Consider the following 23,734-nt stretch of genomic DNA (forward strand, 5'->3'; position numbering starts at 1 on the left):
GGGATGTGAACTGGAGCTTGAAGGATGCACAAGAGACAAACGTGCAGATTGTGATAAGCGGAGGAGCAGGAGCGGGTCAAGTTCCATATGAGAAGTGGCCCGAGGGCGGGGCTCACCCTAGATGGGGGAAGAGGTGCCGACGTGCACAAAAGAGGCTCCGAGCCAGACCTGACCACCCACAGGACTGAGATTTCAATCTGGTTTTTCATGGCGCTGTGTCCACTATCTCTTCACTACAAACTCTACCTGTCATGTTCGTGCTTCTGTCCCAGACCACAGCTGTCGTGCCTGGCACATGCTCGGTGCTTGGCCCTGACCCCCATCACTCCACCCAGCCCCAGCCCCTCATCTTACTTCGGGCTTCAGCAATCCTGGCGAAGGCTCATGCTGTTTTCCTGGTCTCACATCCAAGAGCGCTACCACCAGGGGTCAGGGCACCCGCAAGCAGGGCACCAGCAGAGAAGAAGCTGGCACCGGGGCTGGTGGATTCGCAGAGGTTCTGGCTCCCCAGCAGCCTCCTGGAGAGGCCAGGAACACACATGGGAAGTGCAGGGGCTCAGCACCCACGGGCAAGACTCTGACCGACAGAGCAGGAGAAAGAAGAAATCGGCAGACATTTCACACTCACCTGCCGCCCACCACCTTGTCATGGGACCCTTCTGAGCTGTCCCCGGTGCACACGGCCTTGCTCAAGGAGGTGCCCTGGGGAGCCCAGCAACCGCTGGGCTGGCCGCAAATCTGTATCAATTTGGAAAGTCACCTCCTTGCATTTATTTCCCTTCTCTCTCTTCCTCACTTCCCTTTTCCCTCTCTTGCTTCCTTTGAACTGAACTTCCCAATAACATGTTAAAAACAAGCTTCAGACTCAGGAATTTTTAAAAAATTCCCCCTTAGGGAAGGGAACCTAGGCCAAGATAGGGCTCCAGAAATATTTGCCGGGTGCATGGATGCGTTGTAGGGCCACAGCTCTGGGTGGACAGGGCAGGATGAGAAACAAAGATAGAAAGAAGTGTTCATTGGAAGAGGTTGGAGATTTGCAAACTGTCTACCTGAAAAGGTCGACGTGGGGGTTGTCTCCATACCATGCAGATGCTCCTCACGTCCTAGGTGAAGGAGATAGAGGAGAGAGGAGAAGGCTGGAAACGGGCCCACATTTAAGACGCAGGAGGGAGAAGAAGATCCCAGGCGGAGGCCTGGCGAGGCAGAGATGACTTATGTTCACGGAAGCCCCCTAACACCTCCAGGCCACCGCTACAAGGCGCTTCCAGCCCCTGTAGATAGGTGTCGTCGTGGAGTACGGTTTAGCCAATGGATAGAACGGTGAACCAGAGTTCCCGCCCTCGTGGAACTCAAGTTAAACAGATGAAGAGGAAATGTCCTGCTGGTGCCTTAGCCGCTTTCAGATCCGGCGTGTTGAGCCGTCTCGCAGGATCTGCCTGTCTGGGGACAGAAAGAATGGCCCCGAGGTCCTATGGGCTGTGGCAACCCCGTGTTCTTGAATCGTGCTTCTCTTCCCCTGGGCTCTTCATGTGAGAATTAAACGTTGACGGAAGACACTGCGATTCAGGGGTTGATCTGTTACAGTGGGTGGTGTTACGTCATAAGCTGGCCAAGTGGTGAAAAAGCAAGAGGCGATGTTGAGGAGTGGAAGCGTGTTATGGTCCTGAGGCCTGGGCCTGTGTGTCTTTTACACACCCGAGGCTGGTGGTCCCGGAGTGAGCTCTCACGTGTCTCCTTACCCTTACTGTCCTCCTGAGCACACATTCTTCTGGATGAGCGCCCGGCCAAGGCTGCAGAGCGGCGCTCTTGAACTTCACTTAGAGAAGGGATCAGCCTTCCAGGCCCCCGAGACCTCTGACCCCCAGGGCAAGGAAGACGCTCATCTGGTCGCCTTCCTGCAGGGAGATGCCTGTGCCATATGCACGTGTCCTCAGTCGAGAAAACCGAAGCTGTTGGGAGAGATACACACACCTGGACATCAGGCAGCACAGAGGCAGTGTAGCCGTGGCGGTCTTGAGGACCGAGGACTTGGGGGCTAGCTCTCTGTGAGCCTGCCATGCTCCCAATGTCCGTCTTCCCTGTGGGCCACTCCACACTCAGATTCCCAGGGAAGACAGTCTGATGGCCTGTGTGCTCCCCTGGAATGTGGGTGGTGATGACAGGAACTCAGATATGCCAGCCTGCCAGGCTCCTGTAAAACAGGAGAGGGACGCTCCTCAGAGGAGGTGATGCCCAGTACAAAAATAGCAGGTTCTCTGGAATCCTCTTAGCAGGGCGTCATTTCCATAGAGGGGCAGACAGGAGGAAGCTGCAACCTTGGACTCGGCCACCACTCACTCTTAGGCAGCAAATGTGTTTCAATTAAAAAAAAATTTTTGTTTAACGTTTATTTATTTTGAGAGACAGATACAGAGTGTGTGAGAGGGAGTGGGGCGGAGAGAGAGGGAGACATCGAATCCGAAGCAGGATCCAGGCCTGCTGTCAGCACAGAGCCCGACGCGGGCTCGAACTCATGAACCACAAGATACGTGACCTGAGCTGAAGTTGGACGCTTAACCAACGGAGCCACCCAGGCTCTCCAATGTGTTCTAATTTTAAAAGGTAAATATTACCGGGGTGGAAGGGGGACTGAGTAGATTCTACCTTTTGTCCTCACCCTTGCAACATCCTAAACTGACCTAAACCTGGGCTTGGGGGAGGGGCATAATTTAGAAGCAGGGGATGAGAGGCGGGAGACATGGATCCCACTTTCACTACTACGTTTGGCAAACTGTTTCATTATTTTATACTCCAATTTCCCCATTTAGGAAACAGGGTAATAAAACCTTCTCTGTCTCATTTACAGATTTTTCGCAAGGGTGGAAAACAAAGAGAAGAAAGGGAAGAAAGACGAAATACCAAAAGCTCCTGGAAGGACCTTAATAAGCCCCAAATCAGATAGGAAAACATGGGTTACAGGTTGAATTGTGTTCGCCCCAAATATATGTTGAAGTCTTAACCCCCGGTGCCTCGGAATGACCTTGTTTGGAAATGGGGTTGTGGAAAATGCAATCAGTTCAGTTGAGATGAGCTCACAGTGGAGTAGGGCGGCTCTTAGGCAATACATCTGGGGTCCTTAGAAGAGACGCAGAGACAGAAACACACGGGAAGAATGCGGGGGGGCAACGGGCAGAGACTGAAGTGTCACCGCTGTGAGACAAAGAACCCCGTGGATTGCCAGCCATCACTTGAAGCCAGGAAGAGATGAGGCAGATTCTCCCCTACAGACGTCAGAGGGAGACTGGCTTTGCCGACGCCTCAATTTTGGATTTCTAGCTTCCAGAACCGTGAGACAATAAATGTCTGTTTTTTAAGCCTCCCAGTTTGTGGTGCTTGCTTATGGCAGCCCCAGTGACCCTTTAACAATGTTCACCCAGGGCACGGTGAAGCTTGGCCAGAGCCCTTGGCCCATCGCTGAGAGGTTTGTGACCTAGTATCGGATATGGGGCATGAGATGAGGACCTGAGTTTCAGGGGATAACACTGCTGATGTGACAATCACAAGGAGCAGAGGTCCGTTTTGGAAAATCCTCTGCAGCTGACAGGGCAAGTAGGTGCATGGCCAGCAGAGTTCAGTCCACACAGACTGAAAGTGTCACTTCTGTCTTGAGAGACAGAACTGTCCCTCTGAGACAGCTCTGCATGCTCAGAGCAGAACTAGCTTGGGCAGTCTCCGGACTGCTCTCCCTTCCTGCAGGCACAGATTATGCACCACACTCATACTTCAGGCCTCCGGCACGCAGGCTCCTGGACCCACAGGTACCCGGCTGGCACAGGCACGTGCAATACTTTGGGGTAGCCCGCTGCACGGACATCACCCTTAAGGAGACAGCCTGCAGGAATGCTGCCTGCCAGTTGGTCTTTACACGGCCCTTGGGTGCTTTGTTTTAAGAGGAGAAGTCATAAAACCTTTTTACTCTAGGCCCTTCTGCCCTGCCTGAGATTTGCCTCTGTCAAGTGTGGGCCTGGTCCCTGTGTGACGAGCACAGGCGCACAAGCTAGTTAAGTGTTTCTGCATAAGCATTATGCCATTGGAGCCTCACAACGAACCCATGAGATAGTTACTGTCACCATGTCCGTTTTACAGATGAAGAAACTGAGGTGCAGAGGTCCCACAACTGGAGTCAAGAATCAAGTCCAGGCCTGTGTGACTCCGAGCCTGTGATGTTCACTGCTCTTTTATCCTGCTTTGATAGTTTATTTGGATCAGGCTGTTCTGAATTAATTCTGAAAGCAATAATTTAGGAAAGAAAGAAAGAAAGAAAGAAAGAAAGAAAGAAAGAAAGAAAGAAAGAAAAAGATAAAAGAAAAACAAAACCAAAAAAGTGTGTGTGTGTGTGTGTATGTGTGTGTCTAGCTGTGATCTACTTTGACCTCATGCTCACAGGGGAAGGAGAACTAACATTATGAGCTAAGTGCTTCCATCCAGGTAAACTCATTGACTCTTCCCCATAGCACTATGAGGTGGGCATCTCAGAGATACAAAGTGACCAGCCAAGGTCACCAAATTGATCCAGGGCAGGGCACAAATGTGAATCCGGAGTATCTGACTGTAGGCCTGGTGTGTTTTCCATGACCTCTGTGCCAAAAGCGACAGCCGGGATCTGTCCCACTTATCTTGAGGATCTTCGAGTGTCTCACTTAGCACCTGGCACAAAATAAATATTTATGGGATTGGATTGAATTAAACCCAAATGAACCCAATGTTCATTAAGGGAGGATTTGATCATTAAGTGGACACTATGCAGATGTTACAAGGGAAGAGCTGACTACGTAGAATCTGTTAAAGGAGCAGTTTAGGCACAAGTGTATTCAGAGTGATTCCTTTTTTTGTAGGAAAAAAAAATTCCTTCCCTATGGCTATCTCTGTTGTAAATACAAAGGAAAAGTCTGCATCAGACAGCTTCAGATAAAAAATATTACTTATCTTTGAGGGGAAGGGTCACGGAGGACTTTCACATCATTTACAATAAAGGAAACCCTGAAGATACTTGCATTTTGAAAAAAAAAAAAAAGAACAAAAGGAAGGAAAAGAAAGACATGTTGTTTTTGGTGACAATAGATCCCACTGGAGTGGGGATGCAGCCAGGATTCACCCTGTCAGCTCCCTCAGCATGGGCCCTGGGGGGAGATGAAAAGGGTTCATTCAGAGCCCACCCCCCGCCCCCCATATCCTCTCCTTGTGCTCTGAAATATTTTCTTTTGCAACAAACGTATGAGCACATGACCAGGAACGAGGAATCCTTGGGAAAATAGGCCCGGAACATCGCTTTGTGCTGGGGTCAAGTGAAAATTCACAGAAACTAATTTGAAGGGGTACCTGCTGGCCAAGGGTAACATGCTTGGAATATATAAAAAAAAATGCAGTAAGTTGAAACACATTCACTATTCTGAAAGCCAGTAAACAAGAGGGAAAATCCAAGTCAGCTTGCCTTTCCTATAGGAGCTGTACCTGATGGTAAGCAAATGGTTTTGTTTGTTTCTTTTAAATTTTCTTTTTTTGAACGTTTATTTATTTTTGGGACAGAGAGAGACAGAGCATGAACGGGGGAGGGGCAGAGAGAGAGGGAGACACAGAATCGGAAACAGGCTCCAGGCTCCGAGCCATCAGCCCAGAGCCCGGCGCGGGGCTCGAACTCACGAACCGCGAGATCGTGACCTGGCTGAGGTCGGATGCTTAACCGACTGCGCCACCCAGGCGCCCCGTTTGTTTTGTTTTGTTTTTAAGTGTGGTTTGTTTTGTGTTTTAAATAGAAGAATGCTAGCTAACAAATACAGGAGGAAAAATAGAATTAGAAAAAAAAATCTGGGGGCGCCTGGGTGGCTCAGTCGGTTAAGCGTCCGACTTCAGCTCAGGTCACGATCTCACGGTCTGTGAGTTCGAGCCCCGCGTCGGGCTCTGGGCTGATGGCTCAGAGCCTGGAGCCTGCTTCCGATTCTGTGTCTCCCTCTCTCTCTGCTCCTCCCCCGTTCATGCTCTGTCTCTCTCTGTCTCAAAAATAAATAAACGTTAAAAAAAAAAATTAAAAAAAAAAAAAAGAAAAAAAAATCTGTTTTGCAGCCCTGATGATAGGTAGCGTGGATCTAAGCAATGATCGTCAGTGGTTGCCGAAGCCTTTAAGTAAAATGCTGAAGGAAATCAGTGGTGGGTAGATGAGGCTAACAGCCCCAGAGCCAACTCGTCCGTCCAAACGTGGTGAGCACAGAGGCACCGGGCATTATCTGCCTCCTGCTGGGCGACAACGGGAGGTACCCAGCACTACCCATGAAACACTCTCGCCACAAAACCAGGCCTCTAGAGCCAACTGCCATTTTACAGGAAACGTGGGCTCAGAGAACCACGTTGGGCGACACTTTCCGATTTCACCCCGCACAGTTCAGAGTGTGGTCAACCCTGCACATGAAAAGAGACATAGAGTTCAAATAAATGCCATTTGTGAACTTTATTTGCATCCTGATACAGACAAGTCGGCCATGAAAATGACCCAACATTTCCTAGACAACAGACAACATTTGAACACTGATTGCGTATTTAAGAATCGTAGAGGGATTTATGGGTGAATCGTTGCAGTGATGATTTAAGATATGATACCAAGAATTTGCCTCAGAATAATGCAGGTGTGTGGGCTGGAGAGAGGAGGAGAGGCGCTCCAGATAAAACAGGCCTGGCTACGTGCTGGTGGGTTATGAAAAGTGGCTGGGGTCCACAGGGATTTATTGTGCTATCATCTCTGTTTGGGTACATGTTTGGAGATTTCCAAAAGAAAATGCTAGCAAAAAGCAATACAAAGTATGGGCATGCCACTTAATTCTTCCATCATGATGGTGGTGGAGGAGGTGTGGACGTGGGTGTGTGTGAAATGTGTGAAGCGTGCGAGTGGGTGTGTATGTTCTCATGCTCTATTTGGTCCCAATTCAAGTTGCGGCTTTGGAACAATTGCAGTGACTTTCTGACAGCTGTGAAGAATGCCCCAACCTCCCAGGCACAGCTGAATTTCTAAAGGGCATCAGGCAAGCAGGCAGGCAGACGCATGGGCAAGGCCACGCCTTAGGGGACTGCTGGGGCCAGCCCAACACGGTTATTCCCACGATCAAAGACTGAATAAAACTGTCTAATGAAGACATCACCCAGGATCCAGAGGGGCCCAGCTGGGGGCTGGATGTCAAGACCTTGAAAGCCACTGCTGCAAAACTCCATTCCATCCACAAAGTCCTGGGGTTGGAAAAAAGATGTAAGTGACATGTAGGGAGAAAGGGAAGCAGTGCTGCCTGGAGGCTGTACTGTGTGGTAGTGGGGGCGACTGGCCCTGGACCGTTCCATACGGTCACCACTTTGGCTGGTTGGTTCTTCCTCCTGCTTCCTGCACCTCTACTTGTTTACTCCGCAAAGTGCCTGCATGGTTTCATACATGTGGGCCTGGGCTTCTAAGGTCTACAATTTTGCCAACTGTTCATCTGTTATACACGTTTCCCCGCTCCCCCCCGACCCCCCACCCCCCGTTTGATAATCAGAAAAAGTGAAACTTTGTTGCCTGACGGGAAGAGCAAAAGGTTTGGCTTTAGAAGATGTTGGCTGGAGTTCTGCTTTCTTTGTGAACCTCAACTCAATTTTTTAAGGGAGAGATGCTACACTGCTATTTTGTGTTCTGGGAAGAATCCTTTTTTAGATATAAAGCAAGTAGGCATTCATTTTTCCACGAGAAGGGTATAACTTTCTCCAGTCTTATTTTTTTAGTTTGGCAAAGACTTGGGGTCTACCGAGCAGGTGTGGTCTTTCCAACAACCATTTGAGATTTGAGGTTGCTGATGAGGGTAGAGGAAATTCACAGAGGCCTTAAAGCACCTTCTTGAGAAGGTGGGGTGCCAGAGTCCTGAAGGGTGTATAGGCTGATGAATTTGGCACGGTTCAAATGTCTAGCTTATTCTCAGTTTGGGGTTCACAGTGACAGCTCCAGAATCCCTTTGTTGGAGATGCTTAGGGACTTGACATGAAGCTGTTTTCTAAAGCAAAACGTTTGCTTTTTTTAGTAGTGCAATTGCTGGATTGTAAGGTAGTTCTATTTTTAACTTTTTGAGGAAGCTCCATACAATTTTCCAGAGTGGCTGTACCAGTTTGCATTCTTACCACCAATGCAGAAGGGCTCCCTTTTCTCCACATCCTCGCCAACACCGTTGTTTCTGGTGTTGTTGATGTTAGCCATTCTGACAGGTGGGAGGTGCTATCTCATTGTGGTTTTGATTTGTATTTCCCTGTTGATCAGTGATGTTGAGCATCTTTTCATGTGTCAGTTGGCTATCTGGATGTCTTTGGAGAGATGTCTATTCATGTCTTCTGCCCATTTTTTAATTGGGTTATTTGTTTCCTGGGTGTCGAGTTTTAGAAGTTCTTTATGTGTTTTGGATACTAATCCTTTATCAGATAGATCATTTGCAAATATCTTCCCCCTTTCTGTAGGTTGCCTTTTAGTTTTCTCGATTGTTTCCTTCACTGCAGAAGCTTTTTTATTTTGACGAGTTCCCAATAGTTTATTTTTGTTTTTCTTTCCCTGACCTTAGGAGACACATCTAGAAATAAGTTGCTAAGGCTGATGTCAAAGAGGTTACTGCCTGTATTCTCCTCTAGGATTTTTATGCAATTATACTGCTAAGTATTTATCCAAAGAATACAAAAATACTAATTTAAAGGGATGTATGCACCCCAATGTTTATAGCAGCATTATCTACAATAGCCAAATTATGAAAACAGCCTGAGTGTCTGATGAATGGATAAAGAAAATGTGGAAAATGTGGTGTGTGTATATACATATACATATACATATATGTATGTATATATATATGCATGTATATATATGTGTATATATATATATATATTTATAATGGAATATTACTCAGCCATAAAAAGAATGAAATCTTACCATTTGCAATGACATGGATGGAGCTAGAGAGTTTTATGCTAAGTGAAATAAGTCAGTCAGAGAAAGACAAATACCATATGATTTCATTCATATGTGGGATTTAAGAAACAAAACAAACGAGCAAAGGGGGAAAAAAAGAGAGAGAGGCAAACCAAGAAACTATAGAAAACCAACTGATGGTTACCAGAAAGAGGGGAGGTGGGTGGGGAGTTGAGAGAATTAGGTGATGGGGATTAAGGAGAACACAGGGTATTGTATGGAAGTGTTGAATCATCGTACTCCATAGCTGAAACTAATATTACCCTGTACGTTAACTAACTGGAATTTATTTTTTTTTAAGTTTTTAAAAAATTTATTTTGAGAGAGAGAAGGGGGTGGGGAGAGGCACAGAGAGGGAGAGAAAGCATCCCAAGGAGGCTCCGTGCTGTCAGTGCAGAGCCCGACGCAGGGCTCGAACTCACAAACTGTTCACAAATGACCTGAGCTGAAATCAAGGCTTGGATGCTTAACCACCCAGGTGCCCCACGAACTGGAATTTAAATAAAAGCCCAAAAAAAAAAAAACCCACCACCCCACATTTGTTTTCACTTGCATTGCCTGTTTATATTTGGTGGCTTGGGGAAGCAGTTAATGGAGAACAAGATGTGGGGGTAGGTAAGTCCCCAAAGTCCTCTACACCTTAGCACCTCCATTCTGGTGCAATCACCCAGGTGCTGTGGGTGGCTCTTGGGTAAAGTTAGCGTGTTGAGTGTCACCAAAGAACTCCATGTGATGTTGGAAATCTGGGCCAACGGTGGTGTGAAGCGATCACAGATTTCCCCAGGAATTCCTTTTCCACCTCACTCTACCGACTTAGGAATCCACTGCGCAAAAGACACTTTCTTGTTTGAGAAGAATGTTAATCTGAATGTTAGGAGCTATAGCCTGATTCTCTACTCCCTCTCCACGCAGCTCAAATCTCGAGCCACGTAACCTTCCGAGTCTCAGTATCCTCATCTATAGAATGGGATAATACTATCCAGTCTGGCTGGATGTTTGAGGGGATTAAACGTGGTCGGTTGAAAAGCCCTACGTGACAACGCCCGGAAACTTCACTACGTGGCTTGTACGAGGCTTGTTTCTGCTTCTCTGCAGGACAGGAAATGAGAGAGAACCAGCCGGTGGCCTTTCCACCACAGGCAGCTTTGTCCTTTCTAGAGGGGGCACTGCTGCTTCGGCACAGGGTAAGATGGGAGGGGGGCTCAGGGTAAGTGCAGGCTACCGAAAAGAGGAAGTAGCAGGCTCCTCGTGGGGAAGGGACGGCCCTGTGACTTGCAGAATAAGGAAACAGTTCTTACCAGCTGGGTGTAGGCAGTCGGTTGGAGGGTGTAGGAGACTCCGTTGATGATGAAGGTGACATCCGGCATGACGTTGAGGTTGGCACACTCCACAGCATACTAAAACACAGCACAGAGGATCCATTTAGAGGCCTCCCACCTCCCAAGAGAGGGCCTAGTTCCCCTGCTCCCTCCTCCCCCCAACCCCGGCAGGCACTGACTTCTCCATCCATGGGCTCTGCCCCAATGGCCTTCTGCAGCTGCTTGATCTTGTCGGAGGGGCCCGTGATGAGGGAAGTCCCTGTGTCCACAATGGCCTGGCAGCCCTCAGAGCAGAACATCACTGTGCCTCCCACCTGGATTCTGAGGGCAAGGAAAATGTCGTGAGCCGCCCTCCCCACTCCCCCACCCCAGATTCCTCCTCCCCAGCCCTGAAGTCTCCCCAGCTGCTCTCATCCTCTACAGGCTCTCAAATATACACTCGTGATTTCCATTTTGACTGTCTTACACATGAGTGTTTCTCAATTTTTCTGTGACTGATGCCCATAGCAGAAATACATGTACTCTCGGACCCAGTACACGCACCCCCCACACACACAAGAAATAAAAACAAAAAATGAAACAGTGCTCAACCTTAACATGCGAACTGCACTCTGATATTTTCTATTTTAGTCCAGTTCATGAAAAATGTACGTCATGATCCCCTAAAATGAGGTCATGACTCATAAATGGGTAAGTCCTTACGGTTTGAAAAACCCTCAGTAGACAGTGAACACCGAAGCTTTTTCCTGTTTATCCCTTGTGCCAAGCACATGGCCTCACCTCCCCTTGCAGGAGCTTATTCTTGGCTGAATTGAGACTTGCGTTTCTTTGAACTCCTGCACGGTCTAGTCCAGTGCTAGGTGTGTGACCGGCCACTGGTCCCATTTCCTTGGTTGCTCCATGCCCAGACACACACACACACACACACACACACACACACACATACATATGCATGTATGTATGTCAAGACCCTGTCAATGTTACCTCCTTCATGAAACCCTTGCTTGAGGAGTTCTCAGGTAGGAGCTATCTTGCCCTGTCTGCCAAGGCCACTTTGGTGGCACATCTCATGGACCACGGTCCACCCTCCACTTCACCTGGTGGGGGTTTGTGTGTGTGTCTCATCTTCTGTACACACTCCATGGAGGCAAAATCTGAGTCCAGTTCACACCTGCACCCCCGTGTCACTCGCCCTTTGACCTATGTATTAATTAGCGTTAAATGAGCCCCGAGTAGTTGGCTGAGTGTTCGTATTGACTTGAGGGAGCACCACGCGTGCAAGGAGGGAAGCTGAAACTTGGTACCATGTGCCTGCCGCCCTGGAGACCGAGGCCCCTCTTGCACCCCCGCTCAGCCCCTCCGTGCCTCTAGCCCTGCACAACGAGCCCCCAGCATCCTCTCCCAGGGACCAGCACTTTGATTCAGGTCAATTCAATTAACCCAATTTGAGTGGTGCCCATCCTGAGTTCTTCTGTCATACCATAATGAGAATACTCACACATCCAGTGCAATCTGCCAGTAGCCTTGCTTGGTGACCGGGACCCAGTTCAGATTCCCAGAGAAATGGGAATGGTCATAGCCTCCGAAAATCAGCTCACTCCCCACACCACTTTCTGGGTCACTACATGGAAAGAAAGGTGGGCTGTCAGGGAAGGGCCACTGGAAAACCCCAGGAAAAAGCCTCAGCCAGTGCCCTATTTCTTGGTCTGATCACTCCCACCAAGTACCTACAGAGGGGAAATATCAGCCTAGGCTTTGAGACCAGAGTTCCCCACTACTGCAAGGTGATTAGTCTGGATCTTTTCTGGCAAAAGGATAGAAACAGGTCTGCGTAATGATTTGTGAATGTTTTCTTCTTGGGTAAAAGGGCTAGGAAGGTGGGAAAGGGTGATGACAGCTCTGGTCATGCAACACTCACGCGGAACCAAGGCCAAGGCCATCTGAGGGGTGCACACACCATGTGACTTGAGGCACCCCCCAAAGCCTTTCCCCCCAAGTATCTTTCCCACTATTGTTCTTGGTGGTGCCTGGTGCCTGGAGCTTCTGGGTTATTCTCTCCATCGTGTTAAGGTGAAGAGGCTAATGTGAAGGCAACGTGACTTACTAGAGCTTGAAAACTTATTAATCTTCACCGATGTTGATTTTTCAGATTCTGTTCTGGCACCTAACAGGATTCTGGGGAAATAGGACATGAAACTGATTCATTTTCAAGAGGAAAATGATCAGAAAAATACAAAACTCTGGGTGCTACAAGTCAGGGTGGTAAAGGGGAAGGGAACTGGGAATCCGTGAGCATCATAGAAAAGTGGTTTTAGTGGGGGTTGGGGGAAGAACTGTTTGTTGATGGCCTTTGTGCAGGGCACTGGGCAAAGAATGTTATCTGCTTAATCCTATTTATCTCTTACATCATCCTTGTGGCCATTTGAGGAAACTGAGGCTCAGGGCTTAAATCCAGATCAGTCAGACTGCAAAGCCTCTGCCACTTCCCATCCTAACCTTTGTCTCTCCCGGCTGGAAGGGAGCTGCTCAGGAACCTGTAAGGGAGCAGCAGAGAGGTCTGGGCCACCTGCCATCCCGCTCCCAGCTCTGCCCGGGCTGGTCCCAACTGCAGCCATGCAGTATAATAGAGGAAATTCAAGTCTCTCCACGTAGGAGTGGAGAAAAAGGGAAATGGGCTTACGCTAAAGCTGGGTCAGCTCAGACCAGATCTCACTGGGAGGGAGTCAGAAAGGTAAGAAATCTCCTTCCTATGTAGGGATGAAGGTTAGGTGAGCCTTTCCGGATCCCAGGCATGCGAGCCTTACGACGTTTTCCAACTACAGCAAGCAATTTAAAACAATTGTATAAATTGACCATTTAAAACTGTACAGTTCACTGGTGTTCTAGATATTCATATTGTGGCGAGCCGGTCTTCAGAAGCTTTTCATCCTGTGCATGGAAACTCCATACTCCTTGAACAATAACTTTCTATTCCCCACCCCCCTCCGTCCCTCGCACCTGGCAGCCTCCATCTTGGTTTCTGTCTCTCCGAATCTGACCCTGTAGGGAGCTTCATGCAAGTGGGATCACACAGTGCTTGTTTTCTGGCTTATTTCACTTAGCATAATGTCCTCAAGGTTCATCCATTTGTAGCTTGCGTTAGAATTTCCTTCCTTTTTCAGGCTGAGTGATATTCTATTGTATTTTATTAGTCCCTTAACATTTCATCATTTTATTGTCAGCTTACTTTCGAATTTTTTCCTGCATCTTACCACTGGAATCACGCTTCCTGAGGGCAGGGGCTGTCTTCCTTGTTTTATTGTGCTCCTGGTGCCCAGTATCACAGTCAGCACAGAATAGGAGCTTGATAAATATTTATTCATTGCATAAATGAGTACTCAATCCCAGAGATTCCTCATGTTAGTTCAGTGTGGTACAACTTACAAGGTGAGGCAAACCCCATTTCCTCAACATCCAGAGAGGGTAAACCCAAGGTCACACAGCTGGTAATAGGTCAAGAAAGAGATCCAAGCCGGGTACTTGACTACTAAGTCTGGTGCTCTTTTGACTGGACTGTGTTGTCTCCCTGTAGTCATAACTGACCTTAACCTTGGTGGGCTTGACGGGCCTACCTGCTCATGTACACAGAAAACATGGGTATGTCCACCAGGTTCTGTGCCATCATGTTGTCGAACACCGGGGTCACCCCTCCCACAGCCAAGGAGGGGTATCCCAGGCCCAGAATTCCATCAAACTCTGCGTTCACAAAGGTCTGGCCAGGCTCCGTGACACTCTCTCCAAATTGCTGGCCGACCACAAGCAGTCCTTCCACCTAATGGGAGAAAGCCCGAGAGAAAACTGCATGGGAGATCTTTGGCAAACAATCTCAGATTCCCGAATTCTCCCTCTGGCCTGAACAGAATTTTTCCCCCACCCAACTTTTCTTGATTCAATGGGCACAGTGATTTCACCACATTCTCACAACCTTATTTTTTTTATGTAAACTTTTAAAAGTTGCAGTGTAATACAGAAATCGTAAGTGGACAGTGCAGAGAATTTTCACAAACTGTACTCGCCCTTGTCAGCAAGCTCCCGAACGGGAAGCCCCTTCATGCACCCTGCAAATCACAAACCCTGCAAATCATGGCGACTTTCCTCAAGAGTAACCCATCTCCTGGTTTCCCCACCTATACTGCCTTTGCCTCTTCTTGAGTTTTTGTATCAATGGAATCTTATAGGATGAATTCTTGTTTATATGGCTCCTGTCACTCAACATACTAGTGCAGTCTGTTGTAACTTTGCTCATTGCCACTAGTATTCCATGGTATGACTACATCATCATCATCCATTCTACCATGGATGGATATTTGGGTTGGTTTCGGTATTGACTATTGCTAACAGTAATGCTTGCACATGTCTTCTAGTGGACATGTTGGGTTTATGCTTAGGAGAAAACTGCTAGATAACAGGATATGTAAGTGTTTTGCCTGAGTAAATACTGACAATGAGTTTTCCAAAGTGATTGTACCAATTGACATTTCCCATACCAACGTTTGAGAGTCCCAGTTGCTTCAGATTCTCAATGACACTGGATATTACCTATCTTTTCCATTTTAGTCTTGTCGTGGATATGCAGTGGGTTATGTTGGGGTTTTAATTTGTATTTCCTAATACTAACGAAACTGAATATTTGGATAACCTCTTGTGTGAAGCGGGTTATCTGTATTTTTCTTATTGATTGGTAGGAGTTTTTTATTCTGGAATCAAGTCCTTTTTTGGATAGATGTATTACAAATATCTTCTTCCAGACTTGGCTGGTATTTTTCGGTGAGCAGAAGATATGAATTACGGTGTAGTCAAATTTATCATTTTTTCCCCTCTTTAATTAGTGGGTTTTGTAACATGTTGCAGAAACTTTTGCCTACCCTAAGGTCCTGAAGACATTTTCCTATGTTTTCTTCTAAAAGCTTTCTTATTTCACTTTTCATATTAACACCTACAATGTATCAGAAGGTTTGATGATGTGTGAGATAGGAGCCAAGATTCTTTTGTTTGTTGGTTGGTTATATGGAAATCCAAATGAGCTAGAACCATTTAATAAATACACTGTCATTTCCTCCACTGCACTGCAGTTTCATGTTCAACATAATTCAGAGTAGTTTCTTAATTTTGTCTTTTGTCCCGTTTGTCTATATGCTTATCTTGTGCCAATACCACATTATCTCAATTACTAGAACTTCATAATAGGTCTTAATATTTATAGTGTGTTTTCTCGTCTAGATGGTCTGAGTGTATTACATATCCATATAAATTTTAGAATTAGCTCATCAATTTCTAATAAAAATTGCCATTTTTTTTGATTAACAGATCTATTGATCAATTTGAAAAAACTTTGACTTATCTATAATACTGAGTCATGAAATACTGAGTCATTTCAATTTATGTAGATCTTCCTTAGTCTCACTCAATAATGTTTTGTAGTGTATTTAGAATAGAAATCTTGAGGGGCGCCTGGGTGGCTCAGTCGGTTAAGCCTCCGACTTCAGCTCAGGTCATGATCTCACAGTCCGTGAGTTCGAGCCCCAGCGTCGGGCTCTGGGCTGATGGCTCAGAGCCTGGAGCCTGCTTCCGATTCTGTGTCTCCCTCTCTCTCTGACCCTCCCCCGTTCATGCTGTGTCTCTCTCTGTCTCAAAAATAAACGTTAAAAAAAAAAAATTTAGAATAGAGATCTTGAAACATTTAACGTTTTTGTTAAATTTATGTCTAGGTATTTGATGTTTCTCATGGTGTTATAAATAATGTCATTAAAGATCTATTTTCCAGGGGCACCCGGGTGGCTTAGTCGGTTAAGAGTCCGACTTTGGCTCAGGTCATGACCTCGCGATTTGTGAGTTTGAGCCCCGCGTCCGGCTCTGTGCTGAGAGCTCAGAGCCTAGAGACTGCTTGGGATTCTGTGTCTCCCTGTCTTTTTGCCCCTTTCCCACTCACTTTCTGTCTCTATCTCTCAAAAATAAATAGGTTTTAAAAAATCTATTTTCCATGTTTTCTTGATATATAGAAATTCAAATCATTTTGTTCATTAATCTAGTATTCAGCAACTTTGTTAATTAATTATTAACCCCAATTGTCTGTAGATATTTTTGGATTTTTTACATGTAGAATTTTGTCACATGTGAATAATGACAGTGTAATTTCTTCCTTTATAATCCTAATACCCTTAGTTTCTTTTTTCTTGTCTTACTGCACTGAGAGTAAGCATCTTGGACTCCTTCTTTTTTTTTTCTTTCCTTAACTCATTCTTGAAAGCCTGCCACCAGGCTTTCTGCCCTGTGCACTGTTTCTCTGTGGATTCCTCTTTGCTGCCTCTCTAGAACTCAGCACACTGAGCAGACTGGCCCACTGCCGTTATCTCAAACAGGAAGTGCTACTCCCTCCTGGCCAGGCTTCCCCCTTTCCCTGGAAGCCAACTCCCTGTTTCCACCTCTTCCAGAGGCAGATCTGAAACTGTTCCCCTAACAGCTCTGCAAAATATTCTGTCCCCCAAGTTTCTGGCCAAAAGACAAAAGAGGAAGGAATTGTACTCACATAGACTTGGTCAGTTCCAATGATTCCAGACAAGCTCCCAGTCCCGTACTGAATGGAGAAATGATTCCCCAGCGCGCTGTATGTGTTGGACTGGGAAGGGTAGAACCTGGCGTGTGTCTCTGGAAAAGCAAGGATGCTGCTCTTGCCTGGGACATCAGCTCACTGCGTCCGTCCCTGCCCTGATACCACAGAGATGCAGGGTCTATTCCCTCAACTCCCGGATTGAGTGGGGGCGTCTAGAAAGGTTGGCCATGGCCCTCCTTAGTTAGTTACTACATTCTCCTCTAGCCACATGTGGTGGCCTAAATGGAGAACAAATAATGGTCCCTGGGAAACGTGATTGTTCACAGTGACCTCATGAGGCACACCAAGATAAGCGTCATGTATCAGGCGCCAGCAGAAGTCTCCACCAACTAGTATGGGTCAGAGCCTGGTATTCAAAAGAAACTCAGAGATAAATAAATACCATGCCAGGCAACTACTCTCAATTCCTTGCCTGACCTGTAGACACCCAATTTTGGGGTTTTCTGAGACATTGTGCCTCTAGAATTTATCCAGCACAGACTAAGACATCTTTCCTTAGCTCTTCCCTTTCCGACGCTAACAAAGACGTCTGAGTTACCTCCGGCCAAATAAACCCACCCCTACATTGTGCCCCGTCAGCCCCACCTCTGATATCCTGGGAGGTAGGCCACCAAGCCCTCTTGAAGCAGGTGAATAGTCAGCACTAGAACCCAACCCATCGACCTGCCCAGAAACAGCCATTTGAATGGAACTTTCTCCCACATTCTTTCGGGTGTTCCAAAGGGAGCGAGTCATCATGTGTTCAAAGATTTGTATCGACTTTGTATTTTCAGTGGCTGAGTTTTCCCCTATTAATTCGGGTCAGTATGAAAGTTGCTGGCCTGGATAGCAGTCAGATTTTAGCTCTGTCCCTGGCTCAACCTTGTTTTCACCATAGGTGAAGGTCCCAGGGCGGACTCAGAGGTGGAGAGGGGAAGCTGGTGCAGCATGGATGGCCAGTTTCTGGAAATCAAGCTCCCTTCCCCCAGAGGGCCAGGCCCTGGCTGCCATTGACCCTGGCCCTACTTACTGCAGGCTGGGCTCGTGCAGTACACGGAAGGGACCCAGAGGTTGGAGGAGCCAGTGTCAAAGATGACGGTGAAGTTCTGCGGTGGAGAGCCAATGGAGATGGAGCCAAAGTATTCTGTCTACGGGGGAGGGAGGGAAGGGAGGAGAGTGTAGGTGGTGGGAAAGGGGAAGGTGCTCACCAGGGGGCCTAGGGAGAGCTCTCCGGGGCCAGAGCCTGGGCTAGCACAGACTGGAGCTTACAGAGCCTTGGGAGTGGCAACAAAAGGGAGAAGGAGCAGAGAAAGGGCTGTAAGGGAGACGATCAAATCAGCCTCTCAGCCCCTGCTTATCTTTAGCTTTTGTTCGAATTATTCTTCATAATCACTCTACGAGCAAGGCAGAAGAGACGGTGATGCCTGTGTTCTGCAATCAGGGAAGGGAAGCCGGTGAAGGTTAAGTCATGTGTCCCAGGACATGCAGCAGGGCCCTTCTGACTGGCATGCTTGCCCTGCTCATCCCTTTTCTTTTGCAGAGAGCTCTACACGGTTGGGCGCACTGGGGCTTGCTTGGTCAAATCCACAGGGACCCAGGGGATCAGTCCCTATGGGTTATCCTAGAGGAGAAATCCACACTGACCTTCGGTGTTGTTGGCCGACACTGGTCATTCCCAAAGGCCAAGCCATCCTCCCACCTCCCCCATCCCCAGCCCCTGCCCCGGGACTCCTCACATCCATGTAGTTGATGAGGGGCTCGTTGGCACCCTGGCTCATCGTGCAGGCCTCGGTGTACTGGATCATGTCCAAATTCTGGGATTTCCAGAACTCAGAGAGCTGGCCCCGTGCCCGCAGCTTCTTCCGGAGGGACGGATGCCTCCTGAGGGGCACCCTGAGGACAAAGTCCCGTGTGAGGAGGAGATGCCTTTCTGCCTCTCTCGGACCCTGCCCTCTCCCCACCCCATTTTTCCAGAGGCAAACTGGGAAATGACACAGGAGAAGTTCTGCAAGGCATCATGCCAGAGTTTGGCCAGAATTGGTGCCCTCTCGGCCCCCAACCTGTCAGTCTGATCTCTGCCTCCTGAAGATTCTTAGAATCTTAGACTTGAATTGGCCCTCCCTCTCACAGACAAGCTCTTTGAGATTTTCTAGGAACATGTTCTGCAATTTTACATGAACCTTGTCAGGGGATGATATAAAAGGGCAGAAAAACTATTGGGGGGCAGCCATGGTCAGTCTTTCAAGCAAGTACTCGGTCTCGTGAGCGCCACACCAAGCTGCAGGTTCCTGCTCTTTACTAACAAGAGAGGCTCCCTGGGCCTTGGGCAGCAGTTTCTGTCAGAGATGGAGGCAGAGGGCTCGCTTGTCGTGGGCTGGGGGTCAAGGCCAACACAAGATGGCCCTTAGTTTCTTCTCCTCTTCAATTCCCCGTCATCTTTCCTCTCCCAGGGCAGCCCTAGGCTTGAGGGCAGGGAGCTGCCCCAGCTGGACACAGTGCTGGGGACGTGGCCTCACCTGTGGAGTGTTTTTTGAGTCAGTCCCAAGTCCAGGAGCACCAGCAGCAAAAGAACGAGTGTTTTCATCGTGGGCCCAACCAGCAGCTTCTGCCTTGCTCTGTCGTGGCCTTCCTTGCCCCTTCTCTTTTCTTCTCTCCCACAGGCCGGTGGGGACGGAATCTCCTTAACTCTCAGATCTGCCCTGCCTTGCCCAGCCCAGCCTGAGGACCCAATGATAAGGCCTCTTGCGTCAATATCCGGGCCCCGGAACAAACACAGTGAGTTTAACAAGGCGTCTCTCTTCCTCCCCTCAGCTCCTTTCCCTCCTGCAGGGGCGGGCTGGGTCTGGAATGGGACTTGGGGGTCTGTGCACCCTCAAAGAGTAAGAAGACTGTGTAGGTTCAGCTTCTCTGCCAGTTTTTGGGGTCCTACCCTGCTCCCTAGAAACCCTGTATTTATCACTTGAGAGAGCAATGTGCCCCTGGACAGTGGGACCCATCTACTCACGTGTTACCACTAGTGGCCTGGCTGAGGACTCCCGGGGGGTGGAACCTCAGTCATCACATTTGGGGCAACTCAAAATATCAATCAGGCTGTTTTCTATGTATTTCCTAGTCTCTCCTCACTCCTCCAGGAGCCTCGGGGGCAGCTGACCCTCCCTCAGTCCACTCTGAGGCAGAAACTTGCACTCCTCAAAGCCCCTAGAAAGGGAGATTGGGCTTGTGGGGCTAGTTTTTTGGACCCCAAGAACTTGATGAATCTGGAGCTACGGGGCGGAAAGAGGTTTGGAGAAGAATACAGGGGCGGCCCTGGAAGGGGCCTGGGAGGTACTAGACGCGGTGGGGCTGGGGGTCATGAGTCTGCAGCAGGTGTCTGTATTACTTTGCCGGGACTGCTATAACAACTTAGCACAGATTGGGTGACTTAACAGAAATTTATTTTCTGGTGATTCCAGAGGCTAGACTTCCAAGACTAAGGCATAGGCAGGGTTGGTTTTTCCAGAGGCCTCTTTCCTTGACTTGTAGAGATGTCTGCATATTCCCTCTTCACAAGATCTTTCCTCCGTGTGTCTGTGTCCTGATTTCCTCTTCTTATAAGTCATGTTGGATTAGGACCCATCCTAAAGACCCCATTTTAAAATTGTTCCCTCTTTAAAGGCCCTATCTCCAAATACAGTCGCACTCTGAGGTCCTAGAGGTTAAGAACTCACCCTAAGAATTTGGGAGGATACATTTCAGCCCATGACAGTGTCCAAAGACAGAAGGACCCTCAGTCTGTCATGTGGAGTAGGGGGTGCTGGGGTTCAGTGCTCAGTTACCCTAGCATGCCTAGCTATTGCTATGAACCATGTCTATGACCACCCCACCTCCTAAACGGAGGGTGGGCTTTATCTCCTCGAGTGAGGATGGAGGGCGGTGAGAAGAAACACCTTCCCCCGGCCATGACCCTGACCTAGGTTTATGGGACGCTCTGAACCAAGGCAGTAGAGGCCAACACCACCGTCACACTTACCAATACGTCCTACCTCTGGAGTAAAGGCAGAGGACCAGAGTTCAGGTCACCAGTTAAGCCACAGCCAGCAATTTGGCAGGTGTCTTAACTGCTGCTATGAGTTCTGCTTTCCATCTCTGAAGCCCAAGAAGCAGACAAACTTGGGAATGTGGAGCTAAGCTGAGTCCTGCCGTGAGCTCCAAAAGTGTGAAAGGCCATCAGAAGGACTTAGAGAACGGCCTGGACCCTTGAAACCCTGATCCCAAGGGAACAAAGCCTCTTTAGCATTTACTCCCATGACAGTTCTCTTTGGCCCATCATTGGGGAGGGACGTCTCTCCCCTACGAGGGCAGCATGAGCCAGAAGTGGCTAGAAGTTGAGATAATTTGTTGTGCTCTGTCATAGTTTGCCCATAACTGTCCAACCACTGGGAAGCTTAGTCTTGTTATCCGCCAAATACCCTACATTATGAAGTTTTAAGGAGGACTCAACACACAAAATAAGGTATGTAGAAGTACTTGAAAAACCGTAATGTCATCAGACTGAAGATCTTACTAGAAAACCCTTGCACTGGAAGACCTTTTCTTGCCATCAGGGCAAGCTCACTTTCATAGCAGATGAGGACACTGAGGTGCGGAGGGGCAGAGTGACAAGCCCGAGAGCACGTGGTCTCTTTAGTGGCAGAGCTAAGGTTAAGACCCAGGCCTCCTAACTTCCAGTCCAGGGATCTTTCTGCCCCAGAATTATCATCATTATTACTGAACTGTTGGCATGAGCATAGCTGTACCCGTCCCCTGTCGCCTCTCTTCCAGGCCAGTCCCCACCTCCCGCCGGCCTCTGTTTATTGTGAGTGGAGGGTTCGGCTGGCTCAGGCTGGAAAACAAGCTGGTTGGTCTGTGCTGTGGGCCACCTGGCCCCTGACTGGATCAGAGACATCCTGGATTGTCTGCGAGGAGCTGTGGGATCTGGCTGGGTTTTGGAAATTTCGAGACAGGCTAGAGGCAGGACTATGGGGATGTTTGTCAGAACGAATGGGGTCTGTTCTCTCTGGGAACAACAGGAAACTCACCTGCCCTGGTTGCAGATTACTGGATCCTCCCACGCTGGAACCAAACATTGCTGTGGACCATTTGGGAACAAAAGCCCTTGAACATGTGCATGACGGTGTGTGTGTGTGTGTGTGTGTGTGCATGTGTATGTGTGTCCTTTCAGGAAAGAGAGGGAAGAGCATTTGGGGTGAAATGGTATCATGTGGGCAAAAAACAGGACATAGCATGAGCGATGATCCCATCCTTCCGCACTGGGAGAGGTCTCTGGAAAGAGAGAGACCCTCAGGGGTGTGGATTGGAGGCTGGGCCGATGCAGGGTTTTGTCTGTTTCCAGAGCATTTGAAAGCTCTTGGCGTGAGCCTATCCAATCAGCTTCTCCTTTCTGGAGCTTCAGCTTCAGAAGATAAATTAGTCATGAGGACGGTTGCTCAGTGCTCCATGGAACCAGCTTCATGAGGGCTCCAGACACAGTGTCCGTGTAAGACACAAGCAGCTGCTTCTCCTTCATGCTCAACTGGCTCCTGATCGCAGGGGAGCCAACGAGCTGGGATGCTCTCGGTCCTGGCTCTGGCCACCTCACCAGCACCGCATGAATGTGACCAACTGGAAAATGTCCCAACCTCCTTTCTGCTTGAAGCTGATGGATGAAGGAAGGTCTACTGTGCTTTGCGTGGTACGGTAGAAAGAGGGCTGGGATGGGACGCCTGGATCTAGTCTTGGCTTTGCCACTAACTGGCCATATGACCTTGGCTAAATCGCTTTTCTCTGAATCTAGTTTCCTTGTCTGTACGATGAAAAGGGTGGGTTGGGTAATAATAACAAGGAACATTTTGAGGGCATAGACTATGTGCCAGGCTCTGAGCGAAGGACCTTAGAAACATTAGCTATTCCACCTTCACACCAATCCTAACAGGCAGGTATTATTTTAAAGCCCATTTTACAGATGAGATCATTGAGGCACAGAGAGGTTAAGCCACTTGCACAAGGTGCTGTAACCAGGATTCAAACCCAGGTTTGCCTGACTGTAAAGTCGATGATCTGTATTGGGTGATCTCGAGGGTCTGACATTCGAGGATTTCTTCCTGGAAGAGAAAGACTGAGAGAGAGGGTGGGAAGGAGGAGTGGGGAAGAGGGGGGAGAGAAAATAATTTCCTGCGTGATGGAAAACTTGAGGCCTTTTAATTGTAAGAAGAGAGCAGGGTGTGTGCAGGGTGGAGGGTGGTGGTGAGTTGCTGTGCGATGAGAAATCTTGTACATATTTTTTGCAAATATTTTCTGCTTTGCCTTCAAGGAGCCTCTCAGCAAGGATCATTACAGGTGCAAAAATCCCCCCCGCCCCATGCACCCTTCTGCTAGTTCCCCATGACCCAGACACTGAATTCTGAAAACTTCAAGTTTAAAGTGACAGATCCATTTGCTAATTGCTGAAACAAGAGCTCCTGGCACAAAGGTTTGCTTTTCCCAGGGGCCTGATCTGCTTTGGGTTGGTAACGCCTCTTGTTTTCATGTAACCGGAAAAAAGAAGGATCTAACGTGTCCAGCATCTCGCCACGTCAGGAATCCGGTGAGCGTGAGTCATTTCCAAAACCATTGTCAACCCTATTCTGGGAAGGTGCCCTTCAGACCAGAAAGTATTGCAGTTCAGCCAGCAGAGGACACAGGCATCGGGAAGGTTTCTGACCTGAATACTGCCTGTGTGTGCAGGTGCCCCTGTCCCCCGACCTGTAAGCCTGAAGAGCGGTTCATGCCTTGGGCTTG

At 48.3% G+C, this 23,734-nt stretch overlaps 1 protein-coding gene across 2 annotated transcripts; it reads right to left on the reverse strand.

Annotated features, from left to right (window-relative positions):
* Positions 1-6,456: 6,456 nt before the first annotated feature.
* Positions 6,457-19,654, reverse strand: CTSE (cathepsin E). Of its 2 annotated transcripts, XM_043569290.1 has the most exons (9): positions 19,456-19,654; positions 18,676-18,832; positions 17,970-18,087; positions 16,877-16,995; positions 13,923-14,122; positions 11,810-11,932; positions 10,491-10,632; positions 10,291-10,389; positions 6,969-7,251 (listed from the first exon to the last, which is right to left on the reverse strand). In XM_043569290.1, exons 1-9 carry the CDS (start codon positions 19,521-19,523, stop codon positions 7,087-7,089), a joined length of 1,191 nt encoding a protein of 396 aa, XP_043425225.1. In that variant the 5' UTR covers positions 19,524-19,654; the 3' UTR covers positions 6,969-7,086. The 2 variants fall into 2 exon arrangements, with proteins under 2 accessions (XP_043425226.1, XP_043425225.1); XM_043569291.1 differs by lacking the exon at positions 10,491-10,632 and having other exon boundaries at positions 6,457-7,251; positions 19,456-19,651.
* Between the last annotated feature and the right edge of the window lie 4,080 nt (positions 19,655-23,734).

The sequence above is a fragment of the Prionailurus bengalensis genome, chromosome E4, assembly GCF_016509475.1.
Source record: "Prionailurus bengalensis isolate Pbe53 chromosome E4, Fcat_Pben_1.1_paternal_pri, whole genome shotgun sequence".
NCBI lineage: Eukaryota > Metazoa > Chordata > Mammalia > Carnivora > Felidae > Prionailurus > Prionailurus bengalensis.